This window comes from Sporobolomyces salmoneus (genome assembly GCF_050403485.1).
Source record: "Sporobolomyces salmoneus JCM6883 DNA, S_salmoneus_JCM6883_v1_ctg91, whole genome shotgun sequence".
Classification (NCBI taxonomy): domain Eukaryota; kingdom Fungi; phylum Basidiomycota; class Microbotryomycetes; order Sporidiobolales; family Sporidiobolaceae; genus Sporobolomyces; species Sporobolomyces salmoneus.
This window is the reverse complement of record NW_027481072.1, coordinates 1-12,470: the sequence shown is the minus strand read 5'-3', so window position 1 is coordinate 12,470 and position 12,470 is coordinate 1. Positions and strand designations below refer to the sequence as shown.

General features: G+C 50.4%; 5 protein-coding genes across 5 annotated transcripts; 3 read left to right on the top strand and 2 right to left on the bottom strand.

Moving 5' to 3' along the window:
• Positions 1-382: 382 nt before the first annotated feature.
• On the bottom strand, positions 383-2,693 carry JCM6883_006811 (uncharacterized protein; the record flags this gene model as incomplete). Its single annotated transcript, XM_076635283.1, has 8 exons — positions 383-721; positions 783-1,204; positions 1,293-1,391; positions 1,459-1,734; positions 1,809-1,892; positions 2,092-2,268; positions 2,349-2,378; positions 2,501-2,693. 8 exons carry the CDS (start codon positions 2,691-2,693, stop codon positions 383-385), a joined length of 1,620 nt encoding a protein of 539 aa, XP_076484726.1.
• A 100-nt stretch (positions 2,694-2,793) lies between these two features.
• On the top strand, positions 2,794-6,447 carry JCM6883_006810 (uncharacterized protein; the record flags this gene model as incomplete). Its single annotated transcript, XM_076635282.1, has 13 exons — positions 2,794-2,856; positions 2,932-2,982; positions 3,042-3,516; positions 3,581-4,235; positions 4,294-4,369; positions 4,427-4,702; positions 4,787-4,882; positions 4,950-5,147; positions 5,222-5,522; positions 5,590-5,784; positions 5,861-6,027; positions 6,109-6,363; positions 6,430-6,447. The coding sequence occupies 13 exons, from the start codon at positions 2,794-2,796 to the stop codon at positions 6,445-6,447; spliced, it is 2,826 nt and encodes a 941-aa protein (XP_076484725.1).
• A 383-nt stretch (positions 6,448-6,830) lies between these two features.
• Positions 6,831-7,891, top strand: JCM6883_006809 (uncharacterized protein; the record flags this gene model as incomplete). Its single annotated transcript, XM_076635281.1, has 2 exons — positions 6,831-7,514; positions 7,616-7,891. 2 exons carry the CDS (start codon positions 6,831-6,833, stop codon positions 7,889-7,891), a joined length of 960 nt encoding a protein of 319 aa, XP_076484724.1.
• A 147-nt stretch (positions 7,892-8,038) lies between these two features.
• DPC13 (Dpc13p) lies at positions 8,039-8,777 on the top strand (the record flags this gene model as incomplete). Its single annotated transcript, XM_076635280.1, has 3 exons — positions 8,039-8,257; positions 8,343-8,406; positions 8,482-8,777. The coding sequence occupies 3 exons, from the start codon at positions 8,039-8,041 to the stop codon at positions 8,775-8,777; spliced, it is 579 nt and encodes a 192-aa protein (XP_076484723.1).
• A 1,014-nt stretch (positions 8,778-9,791) lies between these two features.
• Positions 9,792-10,679, bottom strand: FCF1 (rRNA-processing protein FCF1; the record flags this gene model as incomplete). Its single annotated transcript, XM_076635279.1, has 5 exons — positions 9,792-9,854; positions 9,927-10,086; positions 10,157-10,378; positions 10,445-10,510; positions 10,594-10,679. 5 exons carry the CDS (start codon positions 10,677-10,679, stop codon positions 9,792-9,794), a joined length of 597 nt encoding a protein of 198 aa, XP_076484722.1.
• Positions 10,680-12,470: the final 1,791 nt, after the last annotated feature.

Here is a 12,470-nt window from a genome sequence, read left to right as displayed (position 1 = left end):
TGAGATGGGAAACGACTTGTGAATTTCGTCAAGTTCGAGGCTCCCAATTTGACGTGTTCGAACTCACTATTTTCGCTACCTTCGGGAGCGGTCACAAGCGTCGAGGACAGCTATACTATGCTATGAAAGCGCAAAGCCTAGCTCGCGGCGAAGCGTAACAGTTTTCGGAATTCCGATACCTTTCGTCTTTCGCAACGACGACGACAACAAGCTGGTCTCACTCCACACGACAGTCCGTGCAAGCAAGCGAGTAGGATAGTCGTTTACATCTGCAATATGAGGCTAAAGCGAGAAGATAATCATTAGGTTTTCTAAGTGGAAGTCAGAAAGTAAAAACCCGCCTCACTACGTTCCGCTTCCCTCCTTCCACACCTCGATCGTTCTATACACCTTCAATCGGTTTGCTCCCCATCAATCTCCCCTCCAACGCCATCACTCTCCCCAAACCCTTATGAACCTCAACCGCAAAATCTTCATGTTTCAATTTCTCCCCATCTATACTAACGAATCCCATCTCCTTCTTCTTGTCATCGCCATCCCGACTGTGAGGGAACTCGAGTCGATAAGCGCGAGTTTGAAGGTAGAGCAAAGAAGGGTGGTGGAAGAGGGAACCGGTTTCGGCAGAATCCATCGCGGTGAGAGCTTCGAGGGGGGACATGGGAGCTACTAGACAGAGATCCAATAAGCCGTTGTTTGGAGACGCCGGAGGGAAGAGCATGACCTGGTAGGATTCGATGGATGTTAGCGCGATTCAAAGAGGGCAGGGGGAAGAGGGAATTCACATCTTTCGAGATCCAAGGCATTTTCCCACCATAAAGGAAGAAAACTCCTTTTTTATCAGAGAGTAAATCTAAAGTCCACCATTTCCCTCCTCCGTCTAATTCTCCATCTTTCGGTAAATGATCTATCGTACGTTTCGCCTTCATCTCCCGTTCGATCTCTTGCAGTAATGGCTCGTCCGGGTACCCGAATTCCAGTTCGGGAATCAAATCATCGTCTTCGCCTTGCCGGGTGGCGGAAGAGGGAGTAGAGACGGAGGAGGAGGCAAGGGATTTGTTGTACTTCCTCGCGATTGAAGCTTTCGAAGAATCCTCAACCAACACTTTCAGTTTCATCGGATATCGTTTCCTCGTCAGCGCGCCCTGAACGTAGCCGAGCGTGAATCGGAGGTCGCCTAGGAAACGGAGATGTTCCGTTCCGAGATCTGCTCAGCCGAAGACCGACGACGACGAGAGCTGAGTCAGTTCGTGCCCTCGGGAGGAGCGAGGGGAAAAAGGGGAGAGGAGACGGACCTAGATCAGCCATCAAACCAAACGCCTGCGTTAAGAACGAAAAGACTCTCTTTCCTCCTTTTTGCGTAACTGAGCACAGATCAATCTCCATCGGTCTCCCTATCCTCTCTCAACAGCCTCATCATCAGTATCCTTCTCTACTACGTTCATCATGGGATCGACTCACCTTTCAACCCCACCAGCGTGCAATACTTCCAATCCCCTACCTTTTCATTCCCTACGATACTCGTCGCTAGAGCGTTCCCACTCCCACACGGTACATGTGTCACCGGTGACTCTCTCAAAGCTTTCTTTCCCTTCCCCGACGAATGCGTAGCCAAACCATTCAAGAGTTCATGAATGATCCCATCCCCTGACACTGCGATTAGGGAATCGAATTTTGTCGAATCGTGAGTTTGACCGAGGGTCACTGCGTGATTAGGACTACCCCTTGGACCGGTATCTATCAGCGCAGCGCATGGGGGGGAGAGGGTCAGCGAGTGAGGAGAAGGAAGGCGAGAAGGAAAGGAAACGGACAAGTGAGTTGGTAGGAGACTTTGGCGGCTTCGAGAACGGGTCGAACGTGTTGTTCGTACACTTTTTTCGCTAAGCCTTTCCCGCCTATTGGATTGACGATGACGTGAAACCTTCTGTGACGTTTAACTCCTGCCGGTCGACAAACGACAAGCGAGAATGAGCTTCACTCGAAAGATCTCTCCTCGATTGGCTTGGGACCGACCTTTATAGCTCCTCTCTTCCCCCTCTCTGACCCACTCTCTGACTTTGTCCAAGCTCGCGTCGTTCAATTCGCACCTCTCACCCTCATCGTGCAAAGGCTGAACTTTTCCACTCAGTTTCCACAACCTCATCTTCGAGTTCTCATCGTCTTTCTTGGTAGGTACTAGCGCTTGAATCGTCAAATAAGACTTGGAGTCGGTGGAGAGAGAGAAGGAGAGGAGGGACAGATAGGGGATTAGACGAGTTGAGGAGGAGGAAGCTGAGGGATATGAGAAATGAGAAATGAGCGAGAGTCAGCGCGGCGCTCGACGGGTGAAGGAAGACACGCCGAGAGCTTACGGTTCCCGAGCTTGAGAGAATGCATAGCACCTATCCGAGCGAGTGCAAAAAGAGGGAGAAAGAGGGAAGCCGAAAGCAACGATGTGGGAGTCAGCTTCGAAATCTTCACTTCTGGCCCGTCTTGAGCGAGCAGGAAGCAAGAGAGGGCGTACCGGGTTTCCTCTTGACCACTACGAGCCCTCGTTCCGTCAAGGAGAGGTTAACAAGTGCTTGTTTATCCGACAAAATCATGATTTCTTGATCTGACCTCGGGTTTGGATCCGTCGAGATTGGTTCATATGCATGTTGTTGATCGTCATCGCTCCGTGTTCGATTGATACATAAGCATCCGGTACAATTGGACATCGGAAGTCGGAAGTGAATGAAGGACTCAGAGCGAACGAAAGTTTGCAGAGAGATTCCGCTTCTCTCTCGCTCCCGAACGATTTCCGACTTGGCGAGCAAGATGTCCAGTACTACAGCTCAGCCTATGCAGGCTATCGTTAAATCCGTCTTATCGGCAGACACCGTACGTTCCTTTCCATTTCATCTCTCTCTCTGAAACTGACACGACTTTATCTCACTCACCTTGCTCGCGATTCAGCTCGTACTACGAGGCAAGATTGTTCAACCGAATGTACTCCCAAAAGAAAAGGTTACTCACTCCCTCTCACCTCTTCTCAGTTCTCTGAACTGACACGCATTCTCTGCCAGGTTCTTCATCTCGCCGACCTCACTTCCCCTCGTCTCGGTACCCGTGATCGACCGGACGAACCCCTCGCATTCGAAGCTCGCGATTACCTTCGTTCCCTCGTAGTAGGGAAACAAGTCTCGTTTTCGATTTCCTACGTCGTTTCGACCGTTCAACCTCCTCTCGAATTCGGAATCGTCTATCTCTCGACTCCCAACGAGGATGGTTCAGAGGGTTCAGAGATTGATGTAGCGGCTGAATTGGTTAAAAGTGGATGGGCAAAAGTTAGGGAATCGAATTACAAATCCCGAGGAGGAGGAGGGGAAGAGATGAGTGAGGAGGAGAACAGGAAAGCGTTCTTGAAGGATTTGGAGGAAGAGGCGAAGGTCATGGGGAGGGGTTTGTGGAGAGGACAGGAAGAGGAAAGAGAGATTGAGTATCAAATGCCGAGTGATCCGGCTCAGTTCCTCGCTCAATACAAGGGGAAACCTATCGATGGTACGTCCTATCTTCCAATCTTTCTGTTGTTGTCGCCGCTGACTAAGAATGTGCGCGTGAACAGCGATCGTCGAATCGGTAACGAATGGTTCCCAAGTTCGAGCTCGACTCCTCTTCTCGCCAACTTACCACCAATTCATCAACCTTGGTATCGCGGGACTCCGAGCTCCTCGTTCCGGTAACCTCGCTACAGCCGGTCGAGAAGATTCTGAAGAATTTGGGGACGAATCTAAATTTTTCCTCGAATCTCGACTCCTCCAACGACTCGTCAAGATCACTCTCCTCTCCCTTCCTACTCCTTCCCTCTCCTCGGCCGCCGCGAATGGAGGAGCAGTTCAAAGTGCGAGTTTGTTCCTCGGAACGATTCAACATCCCGCTGGAAATATCGCCGCTTTACTCGTCAGTTCGGGATTGGCGAAAATCATCGATTGGCACGCTGGATTCCTCTCGACTTCCCCTACTACCCCAACAATGATGCAAGAATTGAGGAAAGCTGAACAAGACGCGAAACTCCTTCGAAAGGGACTTTGGAAAGATTTACCCGATCCCGAATTACAACTCGCTTCGAACGGATCGAATGGAACGACTGCGAGAGGTGGAAAGGGTTCGTTCAATGCGTATGTTGTCAAGATTTGGGGAACGGATATGGTTAGTCTTGCGAAGACTGAGATGGGGAAAGAAGAGAAGAAAGTTCAATTGGCTTCCGTTCGACAACCCAAGTGAGCCCAGCTCTTTCTCACTATCACTGGATTCAAGCTGATGAGTCGTTTCTGGTAGACCTACGGATCCTCGTCAAGCTGGACTCCAACTCGAGGGCAAAGAATTCCTTCGTAAAAAACTCATCGGAAAACAAGTTTGTTCTCTTCTCTCCCTCTTTCCCTCTCTCTCCATGCTCACACTTTCGCTTTAGGTTCTCGTAACGATCGACTACATCAAACCCGCCGAAGGAGATTTCGAAGCTCGCGAATGTGCAACGATCCGACTCCTCCCTTCCGGTCAATCGATTTCCCCCCTCCTCGTCGAACGCGGTTTCGTTTCCGTTCTCCGTCACCGTCAATCGGAAGGAGACAACAAGAGTGGTGAATACGATGATTTAATGGCGGCCGAGATGAAGGCGATTCAAGAGAAACGAGGAGTTCACGCCGGGAAAGATTGGCCCGCGAATCGAATCATCGATGCTTCTGAAGTGAGTCCACACACCCTCTCTCACATCACTGAGAAGAGGAGGACACCGAAAGCTGATAGGGAATTGTGTGTGTGTGGAAACAAGTCGGCACAAAAAGCAGCACCATTCTTATCCCAATTCAAACGATCTGGAAAATTGACCGGAATCGTGGATTTCGTTGCTTCCGGTTCTCGTTTCAAGGTTACCTCCTTTCCCTTCCCTCTCCTCTCTGCTTCAGGTGCTGACGAGTTGATTCTGGTTCTCGTAGATCTGGATCCCTAAACAAGATATCAAACTAACTCTCGTCCTCTCCTCAATCCGAACTCCTCGTACCGCTCGTAACGCCTCTGAGAAATCCGAACCCTATGGGGTCGAAGCAGCTTTATGGTCAAATCGTAAATTGTTACAAAGGGAAGTTGAATTCTCTGTTGAAACGAATGATAAATCCGGGGGATTTATCGGAAAGGTGAACCATCTCTTTTTGCCTCATCTGCTTTCTGTCCGAGTACCGAGCTGATAGGAGGAGCTTTGGTGTCTCAGATGTCGATCAATGGACAAGACGTTGCCTACTCTCTCGTCTCTGAAGGTCTCGCAAAAGTCGACGAATATTCAGTTTCGAAAGAACTTCATTCGGCTCAATCCGTCGCTCAATCAGCTCGTAAAAACCTCTGGTCCACTTTCGATCCCTCTGCCCAACAAGAGGATCTCTCGAATGGGGTCAATGGAGGAGAGAAGAAATTGGAAGCGAGGAAAGAATACGTCGATGTGATCGTTTCGGAAATTCGTGGTGGGACTGAAACGGTTCCTTTCTCTTTCTCGGTTCAAATCCTCAAGAATGGCGGTTAGTCCCTCGCTCGCTCATTCTTAGCAGTCGTGAATTGATTGCTGATACCGAGCTGGACCAACAGGGATTCCCGAATTGGAATCGCTCATGTCTGAATTAACTCTCTTCCATCAATCCTCGGACGTAACTCCTACTGGATTCACTCCGAAATCGGGTGAATTGGTCAGTGCGAAATTCTCCGCCGATGGACAATGGTATCGTGCCAAAGTACGAAAATCAAACCCCGGAAAGAAAGAAGCTGAAGTCATTTACATCGACTGTACGTCCTCTCTCTCTCCCTCATTATCTCTTTGGAAAACGAGAACTGAGGGAAGACTGTGCGCGGGATTGTACAGATGGAAATTCCGAAACGGTACCATATTCGAAACTTCGACCTTTAGCAGCTCAATTCAAATCCCTCCCCGGTCAAGCCCGTGATGCTTCTCTATCGTTCATTAACCTACTTGATTGGCGTACCGAATACGGTCAAGATGCTATGGATAGATTCAGGGAACTTTGCGAAGTAACTCAACTCACCCCCTCTCTCTTCCCTTCTCTCCCGTGTCTCTCACTGACCTTCTACCTCGTTCGTGTGATCGTGTAGGGTCAATCCCTCGTAGCGAACATCGACCATTCCACTCCCTCCCAGCTCTACTTATCCCTCTTCGACCCCCTTGACCCCGCCTCGCTCGCATCCCACGAATCCTCAATCAACGTTCAACTTGTCCGAGAAGGACTAGCGAGGATCGATAGGAGGGCGACGAAATTGAGGGAAGCTTATCCGGGGGTCGTGAGAGCTCTGGATAGAGCCCAAGAGGAGGCGAAGAGGGGGAGGTATGGAGCTTACGAATTGGGAGACGTGAGTCGACTATCACGTCCTTCTGAGGCGAGTGAGCGGGTGACTGATACAGAGGCTGGTGAGTAGATCCTCGAAGACGATTAAGCTCTCTTTCCTCTGTCCGAAGAATAACCCCTTCAAGAACCAAATCAAAAATCGAAAATCCAGCTGCGCAAATCCGACCACCACCCAAAAACCCTTACCTCTCTTTACCTCTCTTTACTTCCCATTCTCATCATTCCATCGCAACATCAAACCATTCCAACTCAAAATCGTTCTGTTCTCATTGTCTTGCAAAAACAAAGCCCATCGTTTCTTGTTCCATTCTTCGCTGTACTACGAGGCGGGCTCGGCTGTGCTTGCCGCTCTGTTCGCGAAAGCATTGAGAGTTTGTTTCATGCAGTACGATCAGCGACAGAATGTGTTGTGCGAGATGTCCGAAAAGTTGCGAGAGCGAAAGTCTATTCTCTCTTTCCCTCCTCAGCACGATGCCCACCTCAACACCACCGTCAAATGAGCAGCCTCAAGCTCCTGCACCAGACCCCGGCTTCTGGGCCTCTCTCGCACCAGCCGATCAAAAGAAATACACTCTCGTCTTCCTCATCTCTCTCGGCACTACACTCCTCGTGACCGGTCGATCCGGAGGCTCCCTACTCAAAAGAGCAAAGAAATCCGAAGCCTCCGCACCAGCTTCAGCTACTCCAACAGTCGTTCCAGTCAAGAAACCTCCTCGTTCAACTATTCCTTCTCCTCCTCCTCTTCCTCAACCCGAAAGTCCTACGAAGCCGACTTCGATCCTTTCAGCTCCACCAAGCTCGTTTCTGAATCCCAACGAGCTCGCGCCTAATCGACGTTCCAAACGACTCCTTCCCTCTTTCACCTCCTCTCCCTCCTCTCTTCTCTCCTCCCGTTCCCCCTCCTCAACCTCTTCCTATTTCCTCCCAAACCCTTACCTAACCTCGGCCTCTACCGCCTACGCAACCGAACTAGATCGACTCGATAAACTCCACGAAGATGGTTCCCCCCTTTCTCCAGAACCAGAAACGATGGAGGATGATGGATTCAATCCAGCGATTTATGCGGCGAAAGCTTTGGGGTATGCGACGTTGATTACGTTTAGTACGTTTGGTTTAGGGATTTGGGGGGTAATGAAATACTTGGATGTGGAAGACGTTAGTTTTCTCTCTCTCTCTCTCTTTCCCTCTCTTGCTTTTGCTCGAACGCACAACTGAACGGAATGAAAGCTGACGATGAGACAGTCTACACGGGACAGATGGAGGGTCTGAGTTTAGCGTTGAGTTATCGCCTAGGAACGAAATTACAAGAATCTCGACCGTCTCTACCGTCCTGGGCTCTCCCCACCTCCAAACCAGACGAAGTGACTCCCGTCGCGTTTACAACTCAGGACAGAACAGAAAGGGAGGAAACAGAGGAGGAGGAGATGAGTTATTGGAGAGACGTGAAGGAAACGCTGGATAGGGAAGCGGAGGAGAGGAAGAGAACGAGGAGGGAGAAATGGGAGGAATTGAGAGCGGGTCGAGTGGCATGAATAGCATTAGATACACTTAGAGTTAGAACAGTGCGGAAACGAAAGAAATCGCAGACTTGCGAAACCCATCGGCAACGAGAACTTCTCCGAGAGAAGCTTTTTGACTTCTTCACTTTCGCGCTCTCGCACTCTCTCCGCTCATTCACCATGCAAGCAACTACCCGACTCCTCCGTTCCTCCCTCCTTCGCGCTCCTCTCGCCACAACAAACGCAACCTCCTCTTCATCAATTCCGTCATCTCCCTCCGCCTCCTCCTCATCTCGTTTCCCCATCTCCCACATCCGAACGTTCTCCTATTCCCCTACAACATGGGCTAAAGAAGCACATTCCTCGAACCCGTTCGAGGATGGTCCGACTCAATTCCAGGTTCGTTTCTCATTCGCTTCCCATCTCCCTCCTCTCTCTCCGAGTTAGACTGACCAGAAGATGGAGCACTCGGGTGAATGAACAGCAAGAGCATCTACCGTTGTTTGAGAGGATTATGCAACATCCTTCTGTGATGTCTTCAATTGAACGTTCGTCCTCTCTCTCCTGCCCTCTCTCTCATGCCTCGCTGCCTCCTTTCCGTTACTGACTGCCCTCCCTCACAGGAATGGCCAAATTAACCCAATCCAAAACGGGTATCAACCTCCAAGCAGGGGACAAGCCGTCCCTCTCAATGATGTATACACTCTCTCGTGACCCCGAACTCCGATCCGCCGCAGAAGACCTCATGAAGAGCTTGAAAGAGGCCGGGATTGAAGTTGATCCGAAGGAAGCGTTCAAGGCATTGAGTATGATGGGGGATGAGACGTTGAGGAGTTTTGGGGAGGGAGCAAAGTTCCATGAGGGGGTTAATAAAGGGGGAAAGGGAGAGGGAGAGGACGGAGAGGGGGGGAAGAAATAGGGGATGAGGTTGGAATGAAGTGAGAACACACAAGGACTGGGAAGGATGGGAGAAAAAGAGAGAATTGAAGAAAAACTCGCGAATACCCTCCGCAGATCGTGCGCGAGTTCCTTTGCAGCCTCTGCAGACGACCGAGTATGCCACTATCGACTATGTAGGTGCCACAGCGAGTACAAAGGGACTGCCGGGTGTCGGGAAGCGGACGCAAAATGAGGGGGAAGACTCGCGGAACTCGATCAAAGCTTGGTTCCCACGTCTGGCTCTTCGGTCTCAACGCTCGCTCGGTTCTTGAAGGAGACCGCAGCAGAGAGCTTGGTTGCAGAGCTCGATCAGAGATTCGTACCGTAAGTTCGCAGGACCGCTAAAGATTGAGAGAAGAAAAAAGAAAATCTGTAGCGAGCACCCGAACGAGCCCAACGAGACATCCCTGTACAGATTGTCCTGATCTACACAAACATACGAGAGTAGATCTGATCTCTTGCTCTGTTTTATTTTATGTGCGGTCGAGAAACAATGAGTACAGGTTCATCTCGTCAACCTCTGTTCGAGTTTTGCACGACAAGTCGTTCAAGCAAAGGCGAAAAGCCTGGGAACGGGCTCAACAGTAGTCAATGACGAAATCAGCCTGAGAGGCTCGAGCGCCACGCATTAACCGCTGAACCAAACCAAGCTTGCGAAATTCCTCGTCGTTTTTGCAAAATATATCGAGGTGTGCGAAATTGGTTAGCCGAGTTCAACTTGAGCCTCCGACGTCTGGTACGTAAGAAGAAAATGACATTTTCGTCTCTGGATTTGGAAGCCCCTTCGTTACGCTCGTGCTCGATGCGCAAGGGAATGAGGAGGCGTGAAAGTTGAACGACACGAGGAGCTGAAATTGAACAGTACAAACCGGAGCAAACGAGGACGAAACAATGCGAAAGGTGGAAGAGAATCCGAAAGTACAAAGGTGCGAAGAAAGGAAGAGGGATCTATCGAAGAGTCGTAATGCGAGGTGTGGCGTAGTAGTAGGCGAGTTTAACCGATAGCTTGATCCGGTAGTCGTTCGATCGCATACCTCTTTTTCGCGATATACATCAACTGTGAATCCCACTCGTCGGTTTCATCAGCTCACCCTTCATGATGACTGATAAGAGACTCGAGACGACTCACGGGTACTCCAGGAACTTTCCTCAACCTCCTCCTCAACTGTCTATCGCAAGTAGCGACGATATAACAACGATGTTGAGTCACTCGATTCACGATACAGTCATCCGCATAGGTTCCTTTATGACTACACGGTAACCTTTCGAACCTCGGATCCCTCGCGACTCTGTACATCCTCACCCATCCTATCAGCCTACTTCTAAGCTCCAGGTTGAAAAGGAAAGGAGAAGACCTACCGTAAAGCGAGTCGATATTTCTGTCCCAATTTCTCCAATTCGGCCAAGACGCAATCCGAAATACAAGGGATCGCTTTCGCGTACAAAACGTCCATCATGGCTTTAACCAAATCGATTCGGTTCTCCAACGACAAGTTTATGAAATTCGTATCGACGATAACTCTGTACGGCGGAACGAGAGCTTCGTTGTGGGCGAAGAAGAGTGAAGTTGGCATGGCATCCCTACATACGATGAAACGTTAGAGGGAAGAGGAGAGGCTGGGAGAGATGGGAGAAGGGGAGACGGACACTCGATTCACTTCTTTTGCTTTCTCGGCTTCTTGTTTCGCTACGGCTTTCTCTTGATTTCCTTTACTGTGACCCTCACTCGCTTCTGTCAGTTTCGAGCCTCGGGAGAGAGGAGAGAGATGATGGAAAAAGATGATGAAGAAACTCACATTCTCATATCATTCGGATTGATGATTCGCTTCACTGCAGCGAACTTCCGAGTCTTCCGTTGCGCTGACGAGAGTTTGCCCGTCATCTTGCGAGTCGAGCGAGAGGGTGGCGATGAAGGGTTGAAGAGAGAAAGAGATTCGGAGGAAGTTGGCTCTCTTCCATCCGACAACACCTTCGATCGAGATTCTGAAGCTGAGGGAACAGCAGAGAGCTATAGGGACAGCATGCAATGACTCAAGTAAGCTCCATCTCTGCTCCCTCTCAGGTGTGATTATCATCCAACTCTCGTCCCCATTCAGCAGGACCCCTACCTCGCCTACGCCCTTCTGTGATTGTGAAAGCAGTAGATACACTCCTTTGTTACCTGACCCACCCTCAGGCGATCCGACGTAGAACCTCGCTTCTGATTCTACTCCTTTCGATCCCGGTGCTCTTGTACCTCGTCTCCTCTCTCGATGGCCCTCTCGGCACAGCTCCAGGTATATCCACAACGCTAACGATCTCGAGGAGTCCGCCAACGCAAGCCCAGCTAGCTCAGTATCATTCCTTGCTCTCCCAGATCGATTCTCGACGATCTTTACTCTCTGACTCTCCTTCTCACTCGCACCCATCGATCAATGCTACAAGCACACTACTATCTATCGCAGCGATTATCATGAACGAGCAAGGGAGGGAGTTATCGACAGAATTGAAAGTGAAATGGTTGAGTCGATTCCCGTTTTTTCGAGAAAGAATCGTTTGGAACGAAGACCGGAGCAAGGACCTGAGTCGAAGTGTAAGCCTCTTCTTCTCTCGCGTACTCTCTCTCTGTCCCCCTTACGTGCCGAGCTGATTCGATATCCTGCTGGAGAAACAGGATCTCAACCTCTCCTCCTCTTCCTCTTCCTCTCCCTCTCCCTCTCCATTCCCTTCACTTCGGATTCTTCAATTCCCCGACCCTCTTCCATTCCCTCGCCCCACATTACGCATGTCTCTATTCAAAACCGACAATGAATCATTGCTACATAGCTCCGAAAGATCGGTTAGATGAATTTCTCGATTCGAGTTACGTGCACTACGTTGAGAGTTGTTCGGGAGGAATGACTGACGGGGACGAAGGGACGGCGAGAGGGAAAATGTTCGCGGTTGTAGAGCAGGGAGAAGGATGGGGATGGAGACGAGAAATGGTCGATGAAGGTGCGTTTTTCGTTTTCGCGTCCGAATTCTTACTCGCCCATTTATTGAGCTCACTCGCTTCCCTCTCGTTCATAGAACTCGATCTACACACTTCTTCCATGACTCTGTTCCCCTCGACCTCCCTTTTCTATCCAAAACGGTTCTCGCAAAGATTCCTCAACCAATTAACCCATCTCTCAGCGCTCAGCACTATCTCTCCCTCTTTTCGTCTTTGAATTGACACAGAGGCAGAGAGAGCTAGTCGAGAAGTATGCGGGGAATGTTTGGTTCTCGATCTGGACGACGAACTCGATTCCGGACGTCTGGGTCGTCCCGAGGAACCACATCACGCTCGGCGGACTGAAGGAGCTGGATGGAGCAGAGGAAGTGGCGAGGAACAGTAAGGAGCTCAAGAAGGAAGCTGCGGAAGCGGAGAAGATGGCTGTAAGTCGCTCTTCGCGCTCGGTTCCGTCCCATTTTTTTCTCGCGTCGAAACCGATTCTCCTCTCCCCACATCACATCGATCAGTCTCAGGGATTACAGATCCTTCATCTCACTCTCTCCCAAGGTAGCTCAAGCTGCAAAAATTCGACCTATCCTCCCGTCCCTCCACGTCAATTCGAAACTCCCCTTCCTCATTTTACCCCTCGAGACTCTTCGTGGGGGGGGGGGGGGGGGGGGGGGGGGGGGGGGGGGGGGGGGGGGGGGGGGGGGGGGGGGG